The following is a 26007-nucleotide window of genomic DNA, read 5'->3' as shown; positions in this document are numbered from 1 at the left end:
TTTTGTTAGTATAATAATTTACATGAAATTGGACGAACAAAAGATATAACAATGAATGTACACTTTTAAATTAAATTTTAAAATCGGTTATTTGACCGGATATAGTAAGGTTAATGTTAAATTATGAATATGATAAAAATTTTCATATTAAAATAGTTTAATGACTAATTTTAAAAATTAATAATTTTCTATATCTTCTCATCAAAGAATTTTTAATATAAAGATTTAAATATGTTGAAAATCTAGTAAAATATTTCTAAAGAATATTTAAATAGATGCTTTGGAAAGTGTTAACAATGGAAACCATTAAACTTTCATTGCATACGTTAATTTTGAACGATTACTTATAAAAATATTAGTTTGTAATAACCATTTTCGATTTTAAAATAGCGCACTGTTTATATGACATTACTTTTAAAAGAATTATTTCAGCTACTATAAATTTTCCAAAGTGCAATTGATTTTATGTTTTATTTTTGATTGTCAAAGTTCCGAAAATTTTGTTAAATTATCACGTATTATTAAAATTCATAGTCCAAAATTATACTAATTTTTTCTGTACGAACGTAAGCAATTATATTTACTTCTCATTTATGACAATTTCTAGGATTATGGGATGCTTTTAAATAGATTTTTCTTTATACTTTAGTTTTACATGTTGGCTTTTTTAGGATCACATGCAGTATATTTATATAATAAAGAATGTCACATGTGTGTGTGTAAGATATCCTTCTCAAAATGGAAGGAACAGTAAGTGGGACGATAAATTCGTGTATAACAATATTCTATTCACAACGATGATATGATAAAGTAGCATCAAGAGGCAACAATCTTCTTTTTCGGAAACGGTATAACTTACATTATATATATATTTATAATATAACAACACTGCGGAAAGCTTGAAAACACTCCATTCAATTACGTTTATTTTTCTTTTCTCATCGTTTATAGGCATATTTATATTTATATATGAATATATGTATATATGTATATATGTATGTATGTACGTATATATGTAATATATTTATATGTATATATATATGTATATATATATATTACTCACTAACGTAAATTAATGTTATGCTGTGCTATGTTAGAAAATTTGAATAATAATACTTTCCATTGTCTGCACATTATTATTACCTTTCTCTCGACCACGAATACACAATAAATAAATATTCACTCATTCAGTTATCACGCGACTATAATTTCATAAAAAAAAAAGATAATCGTACTAGCAGCATTTGCAACCCTTAACGCTCCTGGTAACAACCTTGGAATAGTTAAGAAAAAGACTCTGTAACGTGGAAACCCAAACTTTGATTTAAACAATTAACATATGGATTGTATATGAATTGTATAAATATAAACTAATAATGCAATAATTTAACTATATGGAACTCTATACACGCAGATTCTCCTTTCTTCAACTATTCTCACGTGTTGCACAAAAATGCACTTTTACTCGCATTGTGTTTGTAAGACACATAAATTCTGTCGATTGCTTTATTTCTTTCTTTCAATCGTGAACCCCAACCTAACCTCAAATTCACGTTTCACATTTCTGAGAAATGTAACTATATATCTTTAAAATTACAATAAATCGTCCTAAATACACTCGAGTATCTTTCAATATGATACCTCTTACGCTTAAACTGAGTAACCCAACTCCGTTCTGATAGCGTAATAAAATTTCTGGTAATGTAAAACACATACATTTTTTACGCTATCCTATCGTAGTGTATCTTTTCGTTGAGATCAGCAGTGTACTCTTTTACTTTCGCTAACTTCGTGTGAACCATGGGAGTACCATCGTAGATTTACAAAACATTGTTAAGTGAACGTGATTCGTTATTATTTTGTTTCACTATGAACTATCTCGTTGGTGTTAGACAAATTTCAGAAAACGATTCAGCAGTTAAATTCGATATTATAACACTGGTTATATTTAAAATTGAATTCAATATCGCCGTGTATAATATGTTGATTGTTCTTTGTTGTGTTGCTCGGTCATTCTTGCATTTGCGTCTCGCACGATTGTATAAAGAGTCGATGTAAGAAAACTAATTAACGTGATTGATTATATTAATGTAAAACTGAAAGAGGTGACTCAGCCGATGTACGGAACGTTTCTTCTTAGGCTCCTTTTTTCTAGTGCTTTTGAGTGTTCCTCCTTAACGCGTAGCCATATCAAGAATAACGCACACATTTTCCACATGTTATTTGTTGCGTTATTTTACAGTTGATAGTATGACGGGGGGTGAAAGATACATAATCCTCCTACACAAACATTATAATTATGTATTGTCACTCGGACAAAAGTGGTACCAGCCACTTTTACATCACAACCAAGGAATCTAAAATCGACACCTTCAGTTTTTCCATGCACGCTCAATTTCACTCTTCATCTTTCCCTTTCATTCAAAAAAAAAAAAAGAGAAAAAGGAAAAAAAGAAGTAACAACAAGAAACTAAACAAAGAAGCAGGTACTCTAAGAATTAATCATGTATCGTACGACATCGATACAGATTTGATCACAAAAAGAGACAAAGAATAACGATAGTAACACTAGCACGTTTCATCAGAATGCCCGAAGAGTGTATCGACAAATTATATCGAAAAAAAATCATCGTACTGTTCCTCTGTACATATAAGTTTCAATATCTGGTACTAGTTGTTATCTTACTATCGACATGATTCTATATAAAATATACAAATCCTTAATATACTACATGAAAGCTATGGCTTTTCGTATTTCACTTTAAAAAAACAGGTCAATCTTCACGCGATTTTCTTTTCTTCAAACGTAATCATCTCTAAAAAATAAAAGGCATTATCGTTGTTCAAAGTACCATTCGCCCCCTGCCATTAATATATTTCTTCGTTTTCTTTCTTACAACGCTGGCTCGATATTCGTCAATGTACATACAATAAATTTAGTTGATTCATTTGACAATAATGAAAATGCGTATATAATACAAACGACTAGGCACTCCATCCTTCATCGTCACGCGTTCATGTCAGTGTGGAATGAATCGACTAAAGTTAATGTATATATGAATGTGTATGAATTGTGTTGCGTGTGTGTCTACTTGCGCAAGGGGCACTATTTATAATATTTACAAGAAATTAATATGAGATTAACATACATATTATATGTATGTAGTGTATATATACACATATACGATTAACGCGTGACAGACACAATATGTAACATATAAACAGTACTCTTTCCTTCGTTTGTCTCGCTCCTACGTTCAACAATTCATTAAAGCTAGTTGTAACAATACTAAAGTAAATAAACATTGCAAGGCATTAACACATACGTATACGAGCATTGTTGTTAAACTGCAAAATTAACAATAGATTCCGTTAAATTAATTTGCAGCATATGTACGTATATATATATATATATATATTGACAGCATCTGGTCCAATGAATATTAAGTATTCATGTAAATAATCAATCATTTCTTACATATGTACATGTTAGATATCAAGATTTGTAACATAACTAAAGATGACTTAACGTTGATTATTGTCGATGTTCACCATGTCGCAGACTGTGATCTATACGTTAGCAACCATTTCATATCATTCTGTGTCCTGCTAGAGAATTCGCAACACAATAATCGTAGAAATCGTCTTATTTCTGCAAACGTCGAGACAAATAATCGAACAAACAAGCGTAATAAAACGAAGGAGATAAATCTATGTAATCTCAATCGGTACAGAACCTCTTAGAGCGCCTCAACAATGAAACATGCACATATAATAATACTAGTATTCCGCAAACGACTGAAGATGCATCACAAATACCGCGACTAGAAAAGCGCGATAATTTTGCACATATACGATACGAAGATACTTGTATATAATGTATACGACACTATATGTATAGAAGAGAGTCGCTAAATGGCAGTAGGGAATTAAATAAGCTGATACGTTGTAGTGCCAAATTCTGTCTTCTTTTCAAGCACCAGCAAATCCATATACTTCTAGTACCCTAATCTCAAAATCGCCACTGGCACAAAGGGGTGGATTATTGAATGTAGAGCACCGATCTGTTTTACCGAATCTTATATTTTCATCCATCCATATCGCTTGACCGTCTCTGAAAATAATAAATCAATCATTTTTAATACAATTTAACCGTTTGAGTTCCAACCAGCGCGATCGCACTGTTTAGATTTTGCGTCGAAAAGTCCCAATACATTTGAACGCTACGGACGACTGACGGTATTTTGTATTTCATTGTTATCTTCTCAATAATATTTATTGAACAAAACTTGAGATATTTATACACTAATAGTACGCATATATGATAATATAGATGTATTTCATAAAATAACAAATATGACGAGCGCTATTGCGTCCTTTGTTTCTCTTCGCAATCGATTAAGACAAGCGCTTTCGCGCTGTTCGGGACTTTTCGATCCTGTTTTTTCAAAGACCCCTGGGACTCAAACGGTTAACACTTTGACTGCCACGCCGAAATCATGTTTCGCTCAGGACGCCACGAGAGTATTTTTATTATTCAAAGCATATAATGGCAAAATAATAATAAATTGATAATGTAAAACAACATTCTTTCCCAATGGACCGTTCATCTTATTGGTGGTCATAGGTGATCGCCGTGACGCCTTGGTAACATATTATAAAAAGGCTTCATTTATTTCAACAAACTATTCGCATTCGTTATTCCATTGTAAGCAAAGCGTCCAGAATGTTGAAACGTGTAGAAGGTATTAGTAAACAGTATTTGTTCATTCTATAATAGTAAGGTATCTGTACACTTCTAATTTCAATTATATATATGATTATAAAGCAGCATTTTCTAAGCTGTGTTTATAATAATATTCGTAGATCACGCCTCGAAGATATGAATGCAAACACAGTGCACCATTAGATGCAAGATTTGTTCTCATTTTCTTTTTTATTGATGTTCTAATAAAAATGTTTAATTGTTTAATGGGGCACTTTTTGTTTCAAAGTATCTTCTATTTATCGATTATATTCAAAATGCCCTACCTGTCAATTTTCATACAATTTTTACTGTGGTAGCAGTCAAAGTATTAATGAGTATATAAATAGTACACACATTTTTCATAAATATTATATTTTAAAAAAATCTTACCCTCCTCCAATTGTTATCATTTTGGAATCTGCCGCCATAAACAGTTCAGCTGAATGATGGACTTTAGAATCATTGTGCGAAGAATCCATACCCACCCAAGGGTATTTTGCTCGTTCAGGATACAAACTGAATAAGAAAGTTTCACCTGTCCCAAAATAAGCTTGTCTTTGTCCTTTATCATTTTTCAAGTTACGTTCACACCATCTTGTGGAGCAATAGGCACCAAATACCTTATAACAAAAAGTACAAACGAATGTTTATTAAGTAGAGATAAAAAACCAATATTCTATGAAGAATACACTTACTTCATTGTTACATGTTTTTATCATTAGGAGGGTTGGTTCATGTTGCTCTACCCTTACATAAAATGTTGTCAAAGAACAACCATGCTCTTCTGTTGTATACAATAGGATTGGTTGATACATGGTGATCCGCATAGGCAGCCAGGACCATAACGTGAATAACTGTCACAAAATAAATGTACAAAAAGTTAATAGAACTATTTTATATAATTATGGCCAGTATTTATAATTGCGCAAACATTAGTTCTCAATGATCTTCTAGTTGTTCAAGAATACAGCAAACTAAGTCATAGCAGAGGTAAATCATGCCTTTGACTGAAAAAAAATAATCAAGCCAAACAATATAGAAAGGAAGTATATTTATTCTTCTGGTCTTTTACTCGGTTTTTTTTCTTTTTGAATAATTTTATTAAATCATGTGGATATGAAATTTGGTTTTTAAAACCTATTTGTTTGATGGTAATTTATATTTATATACAAAAATAAAGTTTTATATACATATATGTATATTGAACCCCTAAGTATAATTACTTATATAATTAATCACTTATATTAATTTTAATTTACTTTTAAATATTTTTTGTGCTAAAGGAGATTGTCAATATTTTTATATTCTTATATACCCTTAATATTAAGATAATTATCACATTCAGCTCTTTTGTTGTTTATCAATAACGATTTCGTAATTTAAAAATTTTTTCTCTAAAAATCTGTAACACCAATACAAGAAAAAACTATCAAGAAATGCAATTCAAAAAATATTAGGAAATTAGGCTTGTGCTTACACAAGATGCAAAACTATCATGCAAAAAGCAAGAACATCATTCAAATATAAAAGTGAATTGCTACAATATTATAAATTATTATAATAAGTAGATTAAGGTTGTGATATGGTAACTTGATGAGGCAATGCACGTGATATGATAAGGGCTTAGTAAAATGTAAAAATAAAAATGTGCATGTGACTACATATACATTGAATAGTGTTCAAACGGTTTAAAATTGTAACTACAAGTTTATTTTATTATATTGATGTTGCACACTAATTACATCAAAAAATATTCAAAAGGAGTGTAAGAAGAATGTAACAATAAAAATTAGTAGAGGTTGAGGGAAAGGAATTCCAGGATCACTACAAATGCATGATAATAAGACAGGGACAACATGCCGAATTAATAGCAGAGAATAGTAAAACTGAGCACGTAATTTATTCAGAAGGAATACGAGTCAGTGCATCGTTCTCTTCAATATATAAATCAGGCCATACATCATTCAGTTCAATGTGTATACTCTGTAAGAAAATTAAACCTCAGGCAAGTAAAGAATACAACAGAGAATTGACAATGAAATTGCGACTACAAAAGCCGACTTAATCGATAATTACTAATTGTACTTATACCTTGAACGTGAATGACGATCATATATCATTTACATCGATCTAGCCCTTTTTAAAATTCTGCTAGAAGATCTGCTAAACGACTGCCATTGTTCAATCGACATGAAATATATCTTACAGATTTAAGCTAATATCACTCTGATAATAGCCAAAGATAGAAATACCATGTTGACTAAATATCCTATTTAATATGTACTTCAAGGCGGTTGTATATACACCAATAACGACAATATTGACATGCCACAGAGAGGCGACCAGCGACTACAGAAAACTCTGCTACTGCCGAACTTTTTATTCTTTGTGGATTAGTGTTGAACGGCCGTAAGTACTTACATCAGGCATGTCTAGAATCTGGGAGCATATGCTTTGTATGGGATAAACCCCCATTGACAGAGCACGCGGTCCAGGACTGTGTGCACCCTACACCCATGACCATTAAATCCATCATCATTCCAGTAACGCAGCATGACACAAGACAACACAGAACCGTCAGTTATATTGGCATACAGCTTTGGTTCAACTTTACGTGTCAGAAAATAGGAATAAATATTATAACACTGGTTAAAACCATCGGAGACACAGAGCATAACAGGAAACATCGGCCACATTTTTCAAGTCTTTCCTCTAATATCACACAAAAAGTGTGGAGTAGGTATACGAATGAAACGCCCAACTCACTGTTAACCAGTGTAACCGATGTAATGATCTCAAAAAAGAAAATTAAATGATGTAATCAATGTGCTACCAAAGCATTGAAATTAATTAGTATATAAAATTAAAATAAGTTTGTTCCGAACATTCGCCGTTTGGTTTGTTTTTTTATACAGCTGTTACGACCAAAATATGATATTGTACTGCGGATATACTGGAGTTTATGAAGCACGCTGCTGCATTCACTGATCGAAACTGATGTAGCGATTTGAAGCGCTTTCAACAGCTAAGTTTTTTTGCACTTTTGCCTTGAGAGATAAATTCGACCATCCTATCGATCAATGACAAGCAAACACATTTCGTGTAGCCCACCAGTAACAGTCACCATCTATATATTGAATTTTTCTACGTAAAACATATAAGTAGTAACATAGTAAATAAACATTTTCGATAGAATGTATGAATACAAACGTATATATTTCTTTTATTGTTACATTTGAGATATCATATCTGCGAAACACTGAAAGCCATTGAAACCTAATAAATAGAAGATATGACTTTATTGGAAGAAATTTTTGTTATTTTCTAATGTTCAAAAGGCAGTAACTGCAAGTGGATAGACGGTAACAGCAACAAAGCTGGCACGATAAGTGTAACAATGGGTGAGTATGAATGAATGTAACAGGTATAGTAGTTCAGGAACAGAGGGCAGAGCACATGAAACTAACAACACATTTCCCAAAAAGATAATTATACGATACCCTGTCTTTGTATGTGTCTTCACACTCTTTCTGAAAACAAAGTGAATCATTGAACAGCTTTTGCATAATTTGCATTCTGATACCCTAAGAAACTATTAACTTAACCCATCATCTTTGAAAAACGTCTACTTATATTATTCTACAGTAAGAAACATTAATCACGTAAACTATTGATACTAAACCTTTTAACCTGCAACATTTCTCACAAATAAGGAATCATTCGCAACATTTAACGATAAAAATAATGGGCTCACATATATGTACACTATCTTATGAATATAATCTCATACTTTGAAAATAAGTGGGAGAGTAATATCATTAACATGCCATATACTATCAAGTACTACAAAATTAACAGAGTATACCCCATAAGAATTGATCAGGAGGAGAAACAACCAGGTAGAATAAAATAAAATTTTAGCATGTACGTGAGTCCATACTTTGTTGGAAAAAATTTGTCAAGTATTCGGTGTTTTACACCGTCTTAGAAGGAAGAGGAATACAGATAACATACTTCTCGTATCGTGAGCGTGTGCGACATCATTTGAATGTTGACTTGAGACTGACTCGTCGGCAAATTGTCGGTGGATCGTGATCTAGCCAATGATTTGGATCCCGATATAACGCTTTTACTTTTTAGAGCCATTTCTGTGCGTAAAAATACCCTTGATATGTATGCTGAGCTGAGTCCACGTATCCCAAATGCTGTACGTAAAAATTTAGCTGGCGTTACCTGTAAGTTTATAAATTATTAATATTTAACACTATATTAGTATAGATATAGATATAAATTGCTGTAACATATTTATTCCATATGAGATTGAAATAAATAATAGTCCGTGTTTAAGTGAGCTTAGGAAAAATTTGCTTTACTTATTATTTTATATGTAAGAATATCAAGAGAAAGCTATAATTAGTATGCGTTTTGAATGACTTCGCGTAGTGTAGCATCGGTAATGTGCTAAAGAATTTTTTACACTTTTACTTACCGGTGTTTGTCTGCAGAACTTCGAGAGAGCAGCGTCAATACCGTTCTTTGAAATTTCGTTCATCCATTCAGAGTTTTGCAGCGACGAATGCTTATAGAATAATAAAACTATAGCCATTGCTACACGATAGAAGACCTGAAACAAATAATGAGAAATTAATACTAATAATAATATAATATCACAAAGAATGATGCAGTTTTATAAATGTACAAAATATTACTTTCTGCACAACACACTAAGAAGAGCCAATATGCAAAAATGCACATATCTAATCGACTTCTCACTGGCATACAGTCAACATTCGAATTCACCATTCATACTATTCCTGAAAAAGCATTCCATATTATACATATCTTTAACTCTATTCTTCTCTTGAATCGGAGCCAATAATATTTTTTAATGTACCATGAAAAGATGCGATAAAGGAGTATAAGTGTCTCAAGTTGATCTCATTCGAATCTTGTAAATACCGACCTTGATGCCTTCGTGAAGAAAACAGTCCATAACCCTGACTAAATGCTGGAAAGGAAGAAGCTGCAAAATCCACCACATCCAATCCATATAAATTCTTTCTGCTCTCGATCCAGAACAGTGCCTCGCCAAATGTACCGCTGCTGATTTCTTTAATAAAATATTACAGTCCTATATATTCTTAAAAATAAACCGCATATTCAATTTAAATGTATAAATGTAATTTTTACAAATCATTGAGACAAAGGAAGTTATTTGCAAAAGGTTTAGCAGCAACTTTAATTTTTCATACAAAATCATATACTTTAATAAATATACGCGAATAAAGTGATTTATATATAGTATATTCATAGATAAGTGATCGAAGTAAATCTCATTAATTTTATATGTGTTCCAAAATGCAAATAAACATGAAATATAAATATGGTTGTATTTAAAAGATTGATAGTATTATTAAATAAATATAATAATATAATATTATTTAATGTTATATCATACAACGTTTCATAATTAGCTTCGTAATATTTTGTAGTTCTGATTGTAGCTCTTTTACGCTCAGATTACTAATCATTAGAAAATTTATGATTCATTCGCCAAGCATTAAGAAATAATTACATCTATACATATACTTGTTCCGTTCTAGTCTGTTTAATGTAGAAATGATTTGTGTATGATGCATTTACGGACATCTATGACAACACCAATCAGTCAGAAAACCGTTTAAAAACGAAGCTGAAGACACGGCTGCTATTTCCTGGTAAACATTGTATCTATAAGTAAAATAAGAATCATTTCAAGCCAAACAAGCCAGAACGGTCGTTTCATGATTCATCTTAGACAATTTGTGCCTAAAGCTACATACCACGTGCTTTTTAGTGATTTGCTCGACGGTTTTCCAGGTAACCTCGTAGAGGAGTTTCGTTTGCGTAATGAACATCTTGTCTTTAGCGGCGACCAAGCTGGCCATACAATGATAACACTCCTCCTCTGTAACAGATGGATGGAAAACGGTAATCTCGTGAACATTTCCGATTTCATTCTAATAATAAACCTGGGATTCTATCCAACCGCGTGCCTAACATCTTAATTTATGCGAACGAGCAAGAAATTCGACTTACGGCACGCGATGTGAATTTCCATTGTATCGGTGGAACAAATGGGCAGAGAAAGAAGCTTTCTTGAAAGACCCGTCCTTCTTTCATCCTACGTATTCCTAAGGGAGAGGCGGACGATTTATTTATTTATACACTCACCTGGCATAAAGTGAAGTAGAAGAGCCGTGATGGGATAAAGAGAAGGACTGTAGGTGATATCAGGACAAGCGTATCCCAGCACAGACACAATCCTGTCCGCAACGCTCCTGCCTTTTCTCGTCAGGTGGTACGACAGGCAATGAGTGCTGTCCACGAACGGTGGTAGCATGATTGATTTTTCCGGTAGCTCTATAAACAGTAATTCCATACATCAGCTGTCGCTGCTAAAAACAAATAAGTTTAATCGGAACGACCGGAGCACCACATCTGGTCTAACGAGATTCGATGGAAACTTATCAGCGGAGTATCTGATAATTAGACCGCGAATATTTATGCATTTATCACATTGTATATAATCGCAATAAATCGTAGAAGAAATATTTTTGTAAAATACGTTTTTATGAAACCGGTAAGTTTTCATTCGATAATAAGGACTCCTTATCTAAAGAAGAATTAAAAGTAATAAATTAATTTGCATTATATATCAATATAGAAATATAATAGCAATATAGAACATTTAAAAAAGTACAACGTTAATGTGTTGTAGCTAAGTAGAGTTACATTAATCTATTTTAAACATTTTGCACGCCGCATTTGGCTGCTTACAATAGTTGAATTCATTGTCTATTGATCATTTTTCTCACCAACTGAGTAAAGGTGCTACGCATCATCTTTTTCTAACAATAAATATACATCCATGTAACGTAGAACACTACAATTCGAATATACGAACTCTCGAACCCACGTATCAGACTTATAAAATCACGCGAATTTAAGATTAGCTTACGATGACTAAAGTAATATATATATAAAAGAATGTTATTGAACATGCAGTAAAGTAAATACCACCATTAATTTACAATGAAATAAACAATTACGAAAATATATAAGCACTTTTTAAATCATTTGTTAGAATAATTTATCGTTATATTTTGTAAAAGCCTAAACATTATAACGTAGAATAATAGTATCACAGTCAATCACGACCTTATAAATATTGGTGGTGGTTAAGAAACAAGCAGTAGCATAAAAGGTAGGTAGATGAAAATCGCTTTGGGACCGGTCTTTATGATTCAAGGTATTTGCATTCTAAAAAAAATTTGTAATAAATTTTATAAACTATATATATATATATATTACAGACTTCCTTCGCACAGTTCTTTATAATCTTACGATTTTAGGTCGTACATTCTTATTATAAATTTAAAATATAAAAAATACAATATAAATATATATATACATTATAAACAATAAATATAAATTATATAATTATATATGTGTATGTATGTATGTATGTTGTCTTATTCGATCTAAAATCGTAAGATTATAAAGAACTGTGCGAAGGAAGTCTGTAATATATATATATAGTTTGTAAAATTTATTTACAAATCTTTATTTCATTATCAAATTTGTTAAATTAGATATCATTATCAAAGTTACTATCGGCAATGGCTTACAGGTAAACTGGTCGTTTCTTATCTAATTTTATTTACTAAAAAGTTGTAGAGACAAGCAATTTTGATATGCCCGTAAGATAATTATAACTACGTTGCTTTTTGCAGAAAAATTCTAAATCGACTTAACCCTCAAATGGTAGGGTTAAATACGTGTTACGTAACAGATAAGACCCGGTTAAAGAAACAGGTAGAACGTACGTTTTATCTAACGGAATCATGCAACCGTATTTGAGTTTATGTTAAGTTAATTTATTATTATTATTACTCCAAAATTGTAAATTGTAAACCGCAAAACAACTAGTATAGTTATTTAATTATATATTAGTATATGTGTCGTTCCGGAATCCTAGTGCGTTAGTTAAGCAAAAAGGGAACAAGTGATAAATTATATGAAACTTATGTAACGAGATTTGGTGTACAAGAAGAAGGCTTTCTATGTGAAACGTAATAGCTTTTGCAGTGACAGATTTTAGGCAAAAAAACATTCCGACTGTACGTGCAAGCTTCACGTATCGAGACGCTAATAATACATGTGTGTAGATAGATTTTCAGCTCGTTATTATTAGAATAGCAAATAACTTTGTACAGCTTCTGACTTTAATAATTCCTAAGAAAACGCGTTAAATTCTTATAAATTTTCAATAGTAACATATCAAGCAATATAGTTTCTTCTGCATCGTAAGTATTCATAATTGCAATACTTCATTTTTATTACAAAAGAAAATAATTTTAGCATTATAACGTCTTTTTCCGTTGAGTCATTTTTGCTAATGAATAATGAATACCCATTATCTGGTTTATTTGCTTCTCAATTAGGAGGCACTTCTTGTCAATCCTGACAACACATTCAAATTTTCAATGTTACCTGAAGGATTTGGAGTAGTTTTTCTCGACAAAGTTCCATCTTAGTTTCTTTTAAGGTATTCGTCAACAGTTAATAAAGATAAATGCGAAGCATTCTGACTTCCATTTTTTAATTCGCATTCATAAAACTATAAACTTGCATAAAAATCCACAAGTCTATTGGTATCTTTGAGATATGAAAATTACATGAAGCGTGTAATATTTAGTTATTCGAAACAAACCTGTAGTTCCAAATACTTGATTGACCATGTCCCAATAGAATCCGTCGAGCATATTCTTTCCATGTGCATGTTGGTTGCAAAGGGCTGGCCACAATTGCGCTCTGATCCCGTTGTTCAATGGCCACGCGTTTTCCCTTATGATCATCTTAGCCTCCCTCTTTCTGCCGGCCTGGAGAAGCGCATTGACCTCATTGAAGGTCTTCAGCGTTTGCTTCTTGCTGGTGGGCGACTCTGGCTGTATGACGATGTTCGCCGTGTCGACGTGCGGCGGGAATGCGTCGTCGACATCGACATCCGCCTCCTCCTCGAGTACCGGCAGCATATTCGGCAGATTGTCCGTCGAGGAGGGTGTCTGTGTCACTAACATCGCACTACGGCGTGAGATTCTTCTTCATGGTGCTGTTCTCCGTTACTCTTTATACTAATATTTACGTCATATCCTGGGATGTTTCAATTTTCATCTGAAATGAAAGAAAAAATACCATGTCTTATAGAGTACAATGTACAGATATATTACATGGAATGAAATATCTTTTATAATTCAATTTAGGATTGAGGAAAAAATAAGATGTGATTCCACACTGCTAAGTCGAATTGCCCTTCGAAACTTTTATATTTCGATCTCGCTTTGCTTTCATTCGATCTTTTTAAGTGTTTCCTTAGTTTAAAAGTATGTAATCGTTAAACATCATTGGCTTGGGCACAACCTATATTTATCTTTATTAATTGGTGTAATGCTGTAAAGCAAGTGGGAAATATACATATAAATAAGAATTGTCTATAAATAACATTATTAAATATTAAATAGTCTTTTTAATACAATTACTTTGAACGTTCAAAGAGGCTTAGGATCAGTATGGAAATACACTTGTAGTGATTAATAATTTAAATATATAACGAATAAGTAAATATTCATAATAAAAGTGACATGTACTACTATTTAATTTTATTTGTTGATTAAGTTTTCAATGAATATAATTCTATTTACTTCGAGCAGCAGCCAAATACGTTAGACGCAATATATAAAAATATAATGTTTTGCTATCTATTTTTAAATTTGTTCGTTATCGAAGATGGGAAAGTTTTAGTATGTCCAATGTCTATTTGGGTAATCAGTTGTGTTGTAGAATTAATTCTTGTGTACGTTTCTTAGTAATTTATTTAATTACATACATACGCCTGAATAAAGTAAAACTTTGATTATTCATATTAATTGAAGTAAAAATTATTGTTAAAATTACTACAAATTGATATTGTACAGCAAATTATTTACCTATTTTCAAAATTACAAATTATTTATTGTACAATTTCCCAGTTTAATCAATGTCTCAATCATAATTCCGCCATATTCAAATTAATTTGCTATTTCGCATTTCGTTCTTCGTGTTAGTGTTGCACACACTACTATACCGACGAATTCAGAACGATAAGCCAGCGATATACGAGCACGTAAGTTGACGTAAACATAGAATGTTTGTTTCCCTTTGCTAGATGGCACTGTACAGATTATCGAACATTCGATTGAACAGTGTTCGACTATCTCGTGAAGGTAGTAGTATCTTACCTCCTATAATTTTTCACAGTAGATACTTACAATATAAATATTCAATAAACACATCAAAAAACGAAAAATCAATTTTTTTATTTGAGCCTGAGGTAACTCAAACGATCAAATAACATTTATCGTGACAACTATACATGCTGTTATAGAATTACGTATGTTACAATTTCCAATTATACTGACGATTTTGTAATCTTGTAAATTGATTCTTTTCCCAATTATATATGTCCATTTTCGAAAGCCATTTCTCGACTAGAGTAAGAGAGTTCAAGACCGTACGACGACATACGTTTCCAAGAATCTTCCGTAAACATTCCCATAATAACCGTGACTGTAGTTAAACGTATCATCGCTTGGGCCGCGATGCGCTTAATCGGTCTAGCTCTCGTTCGAGCAAGAAGAGGAGCGAAGAAAAAATAAGGTGGGGAAGAATTATCTAAGTCAACGCATCTTCCGCGTTTGCCGTGTGTAATATATATTTCGTTGACGTCGATTTGCTGGTTACTTTGCAACTGAAATCAATTGTCTCCTGTAAAGATGCCAGCATAAACAAGACTCGCGACCAAGCGTCCCTTCTCATATTTCTAGATCATGACAACAATCGCTTGCTCCATCAGAGTTTTTTTATTTCTCCATTCATATGACAGAGCGAGGGGAGTTTGTTTTACAGAGAACGAATTAATTTTTCTGTAACTTCCTCCTCGAAAAATTTAAAAGGTAGGAATTTATAATATTATACAAATAAATTGTAATTACAAATTATATAAATTATTGGCCTCTCGCTATAACTAATGGGATGCCCTAAATGTTTAAAGTAGGACATCAGAAAAAAACCTCTTGTATGTGGTATTCACTTTCAAACCTTGTCAAACTTTCAAGTTAACGACGGTGATACTATCATACAGTATGAGAATGATCGATACTTGTAGAACAAGAATCGAATGGTACTAGTTGAAAAGCATGGTGGTAAAGTCCGATTCGCGCGGGACGAAGAGTGTCGATCAGACAATGACCTCGACAACGTGTTTCTAAAGGAGTCAGCCAGCAGGAGACAATGGATATATAATATCGCCTATAATTAGCCTCGTTAAAGCTGTCTCTAATAATAAGCAAAGCAGCCAGATGCAAAACCGTGAGCGGCGATAATCTGTCGGTGTACTTAATGGATATTAATAAAATGCGCGAGTTATCTTGCAGCCACAAACACGTTTAATGCTTATCAACCATGTGCAACTAGGGAACATTACCGCGCACAATCCGCGGAGGACTACTCGCGAGATAAAGCCTTTTACGACGATGCTCGCTGAAGCCTGGAGGCTGTGCAGCAAACGGAATTCCCTTATCAAGATATTTTTAACCCTTTGCCTACTGTACATGGAATTAACCTCGGTAAACAAATTATTGGCGGTAAATGAACATCCAAACGTTCAAACAAACCGAAATTTTTTTATTTGACCAACGTTTCAAAATTACTCGTTACAGTTCCTGTCAAGCAATCATAATCCAGATTGATAGAATCATTAATTACTGGGCCGCGAATGTTTATGAAAATTTATATTTTTATCAGCATGGATAAAGATTCTTAGAAAAAAAGATGAAATCATTACGCCTGAGCTGAGCAGCGTACATCTTCTAAAAAAAAGAATGACCATTTGACGCTGGTCGATTAATAATAACGAGACGCGACGCAGCGAAGTGTGCCGTATGAAACCGTCTGGTTCTATCTATTTTAATATCAGCGTACGACAATTCGGTACGTGAAGAAAATTGGCCTAGTAATGAGAAGCCCGGAGTGGTTTACATAAAATTTTACAATGAATTCGACGATTGGATTCCGTTCGACGGGATGAACACACGCAAGAGCAAAGGCTGGGGACTCGCGGTTGCCGCACCAGATAAATATTATTACAAGTCTGAAGCGCTCGAACCACTTGATAGTATAAATATATCTCATCGAAGACGAGGGCAAACACGCGAACGCGCCAACGTTGCATTGTTGAATACGCTAAGCAAACAAGATCGGGCCTATAGGCCGTGATAACTGACAAATTTGCATAATTCCATTAACTCGTGATACACGGTGTTCGCATGGTAATTCAACGTGTGTCTTCCGGGTGGAATCTCGCTTTCGATTCCAGCGTGATCGCCGCCAAGTGCAACAATTATTACACGGGACAATTGCCGACGCTATTCCGAGTACTTACTTAGAGAATTAGACTATGCAGCCTGTTGTTGCTCGATCAGGCTCAATGACACATCTCTATTGGGTTTCTCTGCACGGATTCTCGTGTATTTCTGTTGTCAAATGACTAATACGCGAATGACAGTAACAATGAAACGCGTATGATAAAGCAATGAATCGTCACACATTTTTTTCTCTTCTAAACACTGAATATACAGAAAGAAGGAAGAAGTATATATTAAATTTTAAAAGCATATAGCGTTCATTGAAACATATAATTGGTATACAATGAATATTTTTCAATTTGTAAAGCATTTTCGTTTATGAGTATTTGTCTGGAATTAGAAGTAGGTCGATGTAAAAGTTTAAAGAACGAATAGAGAATTGTAGTTGAAAAATAGTACAAATTTCTGGGATTGTTTAATTTATAATTTGTTGTAACAATAAGTAATATCTGATCTGAAAGCTTGGTATAATCGTTTTCGAACACCTAGTATATGTATGTAGGTCAGAGATAAAGAGAAGGCTTGTAGATTAAAAGATAACGCAGGCATTCCCATGAATTCTTTGTTTTTTTAATGAAATTGCTAGGATGTAGATGGACCAAGTGGAGGATTGTTTCATTTTTGTTTCAATTAAAAAAAAAAGAAAACCTCGAAAAGATATTGATCTTGGTAATAAGTTAAGCGTATAAATTATAATTATTCAAATATTTCGCGTTATGGATTTTACTCGATAAATAAAGAAAGGTATGGAACAATCTCTTACATATACGATCTTATATTTGATTTTAAAAATCCAAGGAGCGCACGTGTGTTGAAAAAAAGATCGTATCTTTAAGATTGAGTTATCTTACTTATAGATTAGTATTCTTACCTAACTTCAGATTTTAAACATTGACCAATAAAAATAATTTCAATGTCATCTAATTTTATGCATCAATTTTGTGTTTATTCATATGTAATATAATGAATATGTTCCCTATTTACTAAACCCTACATAAACAAAAACATTATTGTGTAATTTGAGTTTATTTTTCTAAGAAATGCCGTTATTATTAGTTTCTCAAGCAAATAAATGGTTCTGTATGTATACACAGCATGAGTTTTCTTAAATAACTAAATGATATTATAACAATACATGTTTACTTTTACTATTAGAACTATTTTATCTCAGAAGGTTCCAGATTATGACTTTGCTTAAGAATACCCTTTTAACACTAAAGCTACTGACACTTCGTGTATACCTGTTCCTACCGTGTGCGGTCAAAATGACCGGTGATTAAAGAAGTAATAGTTTTTTTTATTTAACTTAGATAATGGTTAATTTATGTATGCTAAATGTATATAAAATGATGAACTTTCATCAAATTTCGTTCAAATTTACTTTTGTTTAATTTCAATTATAGACTTAAATAGAATTACTTTTATTTATATAGAGATATATCTTATTCAACTTTGTTGCATTTTTTACAAATTGTCTTATTATCAAATGTACATTTGCCGCATAAATATTTCCCGCATCTTAAACAAATTTTCGTAATTTTGTAACCTTTACAATTTTTTACTTGACAAGTTTTTTGTAGTATTCTTTATATAATTCTTTATGTAAAAGTAATGTATGCACTAAGTTTATAACAATTTTGTGACTTCTCTGTAAATTGGCCCCATACTGTAGATACCATTGCAAATTTATTGGTTCGTAAACGTTGGCTTCTTTCACTCTTCTTATCAAATCGTATAAACCTCATAATTTCAGCAAAGTCATTCCTGCTCATTGTTTTTGAAAAAAATGCAGGTCTGCAAATTTTATTCCACAAATATTAGACATCTAAATTTTTTGCCTAATATACACCGCGGGCATATAGCAGATCAATAAATGCATCTAGCTTTGTTGCTCCTTGTTAGTCCCCAATACTCTAAATACTTCTTCTTCCGCACATTTTATTATATAATCCCTTATACGGTGATCAATGATAAGATAAAATGCCGTCTTTACTTGTCCTTTCATTATATGCCGTTTAGCATATCCCTAAAGATATTATGAACTGATATCCTGCCAGATTTGGGACTTGCATCTATTTCTTTCCAAACTGTTCCATCGGGCCCAGTTTCACTCTCTGCTGTCAACTATAACACTGAACAGTCTTCTTCTATGTCCGTCATTTTTTTCGTAATTTTTTTTGAAAAATCTTGACATTTCTAGGGTAAATATTTATCACAGAATAATACCATGTACGGAGTACAAAAGTTATTGTCAAATTTGATATACTTTATTTTTTCTTTTATAACAACTTTACACAAAACACTCTGAGATGCTTTCTGTCTGCGTTTTGGAGATAACAAATTCAGATGTCGACTAGTCGACTTAGAAACCGAGATGTATTCTAGTCGAAAAGACAATAGCAAGTAGAAATATGATCTGTGATGGCGATATTTATACGAAAATATTGATCAGTATTGACCGTTCTCCACCAACGGTTACTCGAGGGTGGAGTTGGGAAATTTTTCCTGTGTTTTATAGCAATGAGCAATAACAATAAGAAACTTCTCGATTTTTAAAATGTTTGTAACAACAGACTGTAAAAAATGCTAAATTTTGTGGCGGTTCCTTAGGATTATTATGGACCTGAGTTGATATGTCTTGACTGCTTGTGGTTATCTTGTATAACAGCGGGTGTAACAGCTGTTATTATTTGTTATTACTGATTTTGTTTGTCATCTGACCTTGAAATAGCCTTTTCTTTGTACTGATTTATTTTAAGAATAACTAACATATTTTGTCGGGCGGTCAAAATAATCGCTCACGGTAGGCAAGACAGAGTGCAAATTTTTCTCAGAAAATAAAAGAGCAAACTAAAATTAATTACCGTAAAATATACTGTATGCATGTTTTAAGAAAAGTCGGAAATTATGAAGCGATATCATAAAGTTTAAATATGGTTAAATTTGTGAAGAAGTCGCGAGAGCGGTCAATTTGACGTAGGTTTAGTGTTAAATACTAATAGTACTGTCTGGTCGCTTGCTGCCCCTACCGGTCAGCAACACCGTGTAGGGTCCCCGCAACCCACTGTTGATCGCCGCGTATACATCGTACCCGATAACGAGGGTCCTGAACTGGCTCTTGGAATAGTCCTTCACGCACAACTTAATTCCCCAGCTCCATATCACATCGCGTTTTGCGCGTTCTCCGTATTGTACAAAGAGTAGTATGCCAGTCCCGTCGTAATACAAAGCTCCGTCCAGTTGCTCCATGCATTAGAATCGGCAACTGACACGCACGCTCTTGCGAGTATACCCGATAATCCGAGTATGATTCATCCCTTATGTGCTGAGCAGGGCGCAGCCCCATCCTCGTCAACTTCTCGGGGGGCGCCTTCGTCCTTGTAAGCACGTTAATCAGGGAGTCCACCTCGAGCCAGTTGATCCCGCCCGGCACCATGGGCTGAATAAATTCCTCGAATTCCCGACGGAGGGAATTTCTGCAGTTCAACGCCTCCCTCAGCATCACTGAGATCTGCTCATCCAAGTTCCATTCCTGGGGACGCCGGTTAGCAGGCAACTACAAGTGGTGGTCAACCGTACCAATCGGGAAGCACCTTCCCCCGACAGAGACACTTGTCTCGGTTTTCGTCGAGATGACGAATATCAGATGTCTTATCCTCGAATGAATGTCGACCAAGCCTGCCGTATGACAGAAGACCTCATCCATAGACGCATCCCTCTCCAACCGCGCCATGTTGAAGTATTGCAGCACCCACGCCAAAGGGTAGGTGAGAGGCGCCAATATCAACGCAGTCCGGCCCATATTGTATGGTTCCGTGTTTGACGGCAGACCGATAATGGTGGTCGTCCCCTCCATAATGCTCCAGTAGTCCCCTTCCGTCCCAACGGGCAACCTTCCCTCGTTTCGTACCGCGTACTCGATAGCCTCACAGTTAACAAAGATTGCGTCGTAGTGCCAGTGGCCCAAACTCGATATGTCGATGATGTCACGCTGCGGCACGTTCATCCTTGCCCAGGCCCACTCCACCCCGCCGGACTCCCGTAGCATATCCATAAGGGCAACCTTCAAGGTTAAGTCCCGTATATCTCCCATCTCCGAGCGAGGCACATACCGAAAAAGGGCCTCCGTCAGGTAGGGGCAGTCAATGATTTGGCCGTAAAGCAACGGCGCCTTGCCGGATGTGATGAACTCCACACTCCCACTCGCGTATTTGAATAAGTGCCGCCCAACCTCCACCTACTTCAGTTGCCGTGAAATCCGAGCGCACATCTCTAGAGCCGGGCCCCTATTGCCCTCGGGGATCGGTACCACCAGCAGGGTAGATTCATCGAGGTCCACCACCGCACGTATAACGTTTCTGGCGGTTTCGGCTTTATCCGCCTTCCTTCGACTCTTATCCGTTCCTATGGCCGCCTCAGGCATCGACTGGGCGGCCTTAATCTCTCAAGCGACTGTGTCGTCGGAATCTGTAGGTCTAAGGGCAATGTCACTGACGACACCGTCGAAGTAACACCGCAAGGAGGTGTCACAGGCTTATCTAATCAGGTCGACATCGTTGGTGAGTCGGTGTATTTGCACTTCTTGTCCCAAAGCGCCGCTCAAAACGCTGCGTACTGGTCTACCGCCTTAAATTGTGCAGACAAGACGGTATTTATATTTTCATTTAGAGCATGTTGTTCTTTATTGTGGGCCGCAGCAGCCGCTGCCAGCCAGCCCATTTTGTTGGATCGGGAAGAGGGCCCGCTCATTATATCATACAAGGAAGTACCGGGGTACTCCGCATACCGGTTCTGAGTTGTGTCCACATCCTTACACGCTTCGCCAGCCACGGAGAAGAACAGGTAGTAAGGACAAACATGTGCATGCGCGAGCGTGGAAGGGTCTCCGTCTAATATAAGCTCCCTCGCGAAGCTATCCATCTCGGACAGTACAACCTCGGGAACTGTGTCTACCTCAGGACCTCGTTCGCAACCGCCCCCGCCGGGGTGTCGCTAGTCTCCTTCACTTGGCACGGATCAATAACACGAGACCTCTCCTCCGGAGTAGTGTGAGACCGGAGGATGCGCGTTATCATATCCTTTGTCTTCAATTTCTCGAGCATAGGAACCGACACCCGCTCACGCCTGCCCCCCGTGCTTGTACTCCGGCTGATGATACGCTCCTTCTTCTTAAATCCGAGTACATCGCGCTCCTTGGTGTCCGGCACGACAGTAGCCTCCTCCCACAGTAGTGTAGACTCCCTCCTGTTGAACCGAGATGGAGCCGTCGCATGGGCAGCGTTCATCTCCGGTCTTCTCCGCGCACGAAGCGTCCCACAGCGCCGTCTCCATGTCACTGACGTCTTCATCGAAGAACCGCTCTCGACTCTGGTCCCGGAGTAAGGGCTTGGGAGATCTATACCCTTTTAAATACTAAATTATTTTTATTTCTTAAATAGTAATAACATAAAGTAGCATAATATTCATAGAGAATTAATTATCACATAATCCACCATAGTTGATGCAATAGCTAACAGAGAAAAAAGAATCAGTAATAATTCTTAAAAGATAAGTAATTTGACGTGTGTATCATAAAAGCATACAAGTGTTTACTTTGGTTCTGGACGAACCAATCATATTTCTTCGAGAAAGTTATATCGAGTCATAAATAGACGTATAATAATCGTTCGGATGATGGTCTATCGAGCAAGGTAGATAAGAAAGAACTTAACTCACAATAATCAGTCACTGGAACAGTTAGAAGGAATAATCTTTAAATCGACTGGTTTCTAGATAAGTGTTAATGTCAAATTCATTATAGTATTCTTTTGTTATACTTATTTACATGCGTAAAAAATGCACGAAGTGTAAAAATTTTATCACTCGTACAAAATTGACTTTTCTCTTTTAATCGTCATTATTTATAACGTGTCGTATTTTCAATGCACGTTTCAGAAAGATTAATTAATTGGTGTTTATAAAACTAAATATACATTTGGAAACATTAAAGTTTCCAATATTTGAAAGACGTAACGTATTTTATGGAAAATGAACATTCCTAATAATCTTTCTGAAATCATTTCCATGAAAAGATTTCATCAGGTCTTAAGAATGTTTGAAATATTCACTAAGTAGACAAAAGGCCGAAATTGGAGTCAATAAATAATACATATGATTGGAATTGAAAGACGTAATTTAAAAATTTCTTGAAAATAACAGTGTAATTCCTTGGAATCTCCATCTGATTTAAAGCCAAACTGCTTAAGTGCAGCGTTCATTTAACGCACTTAGCATTATCATTGTAAAAGAACGTTCCTTAAACGACGTTAAGCGCGAAGCAATGAGGAACTACTACGGAAAGTTAATGATAACCGGTTTTATAGCCAGGTGAAGGTCGAGTCAATCATCAACCTGAGGAACGCCAGTTGCCATCGAGTTTTTCGTCAATTCTCTTCCGTTTCTATCCCATTGTTCCAAAGTTCGTACGCTTTGTAATTGCAATGATAATTTTATTCGACGATAGTAAGAAAAAATCTTGTCTCTCGATATTACATAGAATTGACGCAATATATACGACGCTTTTCTTGCATTGTTCGCTAAGAAAAGATCGTTATTACGATTTTATAACTAAATGACTGATAATGATAAAAGAAGTGGGAGATTAGAGTCATACTTTTCAAAAAACATTTTTTCCTTTCTTTAAATGAATTAAACAAAGTTAAACAATTTCTTTAGAACTAGAATGAAGTTTGAGAAAATCCAGTTTTTGAGAGATCCTTTTGGCGAAAGAAATAACAATCAGACGCATTATTTTGCGAGATTCAACGAAGAATTTATTTTCGGACGAAAACAAAGTATCGCGAGATTAATAGGTATGACAAATAAACGAAATACGTGGTTGCACAATAATGGTAAACAGTTCACAGAAGAAACTGCCGGTGGTTAAGCGTGTCTGGCGAGAAATTTCGCTATGAGTGAGAGCCAAATATGCGTACGCGTCTCGTTAATATCATCGTAACCTTGATTCCAACGATCCACCAGAGTTATCATCTTATTCCCCTTCGGGATTCGCTGCATAATTCATGCGCTCGCCAAACGCATGATCTCTCCTTGCCGAGACGTTTAACCAGATATTGCGATTAATTCTTTTTTGTGCAAACTGGAACACATGGGAATTGGCATTAATTGGTTTTACGATTTCAGTTATAGATAAGGGAATTGGCCATTTAACTTTACCTATTGGAATTTGTTCTATCTGCTACTGTTTCAGAGTTATAGCACGGCTCGTGATAAATCCACGTAATCTTAATACACGAGAATAGATTCTAGAGACACCGAAATTCACAAGAACTAATGAACTAATCTGATATACAATACGAAAGTTATACGAAAAATAGTAACGAAAGTAATAATATGCACATCATAGAATATTTAAAGCGCCATTCACATAGCATTCAAGGAATATAATTATTACATAAAGTAATAGCGATAATAGAAGTTCTGCAACCAAACAATGCACGATCACTGAAAGAAAACACAGGTTAATTAGCGGAAAGTTAATTCCATTATATCTATTATATTACACCTTATTATTAGGTGAGATAATAAGGTCTCATAATTTTAGCCGATAATATCTAGCAGGCGTCGTTGTGAAGGAATGATCCTCTAATTGTCAGTTTTCTAGAATCTTTGCGGTTGTTGGCTACAACACTTCGTTGAACGGAACGTGTAATTACTTCATTAGCGCTCGATTAACGAATAATTCGTGCTACTCGTGCACTTTTCGTCATAGCTTTCCGAAGATTTATCAAAAATAGATAGAAAAACCTAACCCCCCCCCCCCTAACCCAAAGCTAATCCAAAATCTTTTTACATACATATTTTAAAATATACGTGTGACATATTCTTTATATGTTGACGTAATAAACAACGAAGCAGAAGAAAATATTGCAAGTGATATGCATAACTGCAAGGCTGGTCTTTAAATGGGTGAAATGGAAGAAAAGATTTTTTCATCTTCAACCACGCATCGCAAATAAAATTGATCGAAGCTGTCGTGATAAAACGCATAAATCATTCTGATTACACCATAAAGTTTAATCTCTATTTAGAGAACAACATTTATCCGTTATCTTGTATTAAAAAACAGAAATGGATGTCTTCAACGTTCGAAGACAAATCACATTGGTTACTTCGTATGAATCACTATCGCAGTGATGAATTTCCTCTCAGAGAAAGATATCGATTAGCGGACTTGAATCGAACGCGAATCAACAGGAAAGAAACAAAGAAACGAAGAAATATACACCACTATGAGCGATAGCGTACATAATGATTTATCGAGTTACGGTGATAAATGAAAAATCCAGGAACAAAGTAGTGGATAATTGGATCGAGTTTATCGACGCCACGAAAACTGGAGCTCGAAATCTTTCCCTTTAATGCGCTAGGCACGTATTAGAAGACTCGTTCACGATGGCATCAATCCAAATCACATGACACCAGGTGCGCACGTTATTCCCAAGTATTTCTTCCCCTGCCTCACGCGACATCGCGCTATTTTAATGAGATGTATCCGTCTGTTATAAATATTGTAGTTATTTTCACGCTTTCCACATGCCAGTTGCAGTTGATAAAAATTTTGTATTACTCTTTTCAATAGAACTAGAATGTAAGATAGGAAGCATCAAGACCTCGATAAAGAGCGAAAAAGTTTATATACTTTCTTCTTATTAATATATACATCTTTCGATTACTATTTCACTTTCAATATTATCA

At 34.7% G+C, this 26007-nt stretch overlaps 1 protein-coding gene across 5 annotated transcripts in view; it reads right to left on the bottom strand.

Annotated features, from left to right (window-relative positions):
- Positions 1-663: 663 nt before the first annotated feature.
- Positions 664-26007, bottom strand: part of LOC100749157 (GTPase-activating protein skywalker) — a 44426-nt gene continuing 19082 nt past the window's right edge. The window contains exons 1-11 of one of the 5 annotated variants that reach the window (XM_024364508.2): positions 13503-13869; positions 10961-11149; positions 10570-10694; positions 9711-9857; positions 9237-9371; positions 8762-8980; positions 8248-8277; positions 7169-7255; positions 5443-5601; positions 5138-5367; positions 664-4114 (exon numbers count right to left, since the gene is read on the bottom strand). In XM_024364508.2, the coding sequence (XP_024220276.1) occupies positions 3973-4114; positions 5138-5367; positions 5443-5601; positions 7169-7255; positions 8248-8277; positions 8762-8980; positions 9237-9371; positions 9711-9857; positions 10570-10694; positions 10961-11149; positions 13503-13869 (1830 nt within the window). In that variant the 3' untranslated portion in view covers positions 664-3972. Of the gene's footprint in view, positions 4115-5137; positions 5368-5442; positions 5602-7168; positions 7256-8247; positions 8278-8761; positions 8981-9236; positions 9372-9710; positions 9858-10569; positions 10695-10960; positions 11150-13502; positions 13964-26007 lie in introns of those variants that run through there. The other 4 variants (XM_012394747.3, XM_003486087.4, XM_012394748.3 and 1 more) reach the window with 4 other exon arrangements.

The sequence above is a fragment of the Bombus impatiens genome, unplaced genomic scaffold (genome assembly GCF_000188095.3).
Source record: "Bombus impatiens unplaced genomic scaffold, BIMP_2.2 scf_0099, whole genome shotgun sequence".
NCBI classification, from domain to species: domain Eukaryota; kingdom Metazoa; phylum Arthropoda; class Insecta; order Hymenoptera; family Apidae; genus Bombus; species Bombus impatiens.
Note: the sequence above shows the minus strand (reverse complement) of the source record. Positions and strands in the feature narration are given on the sequence as shown.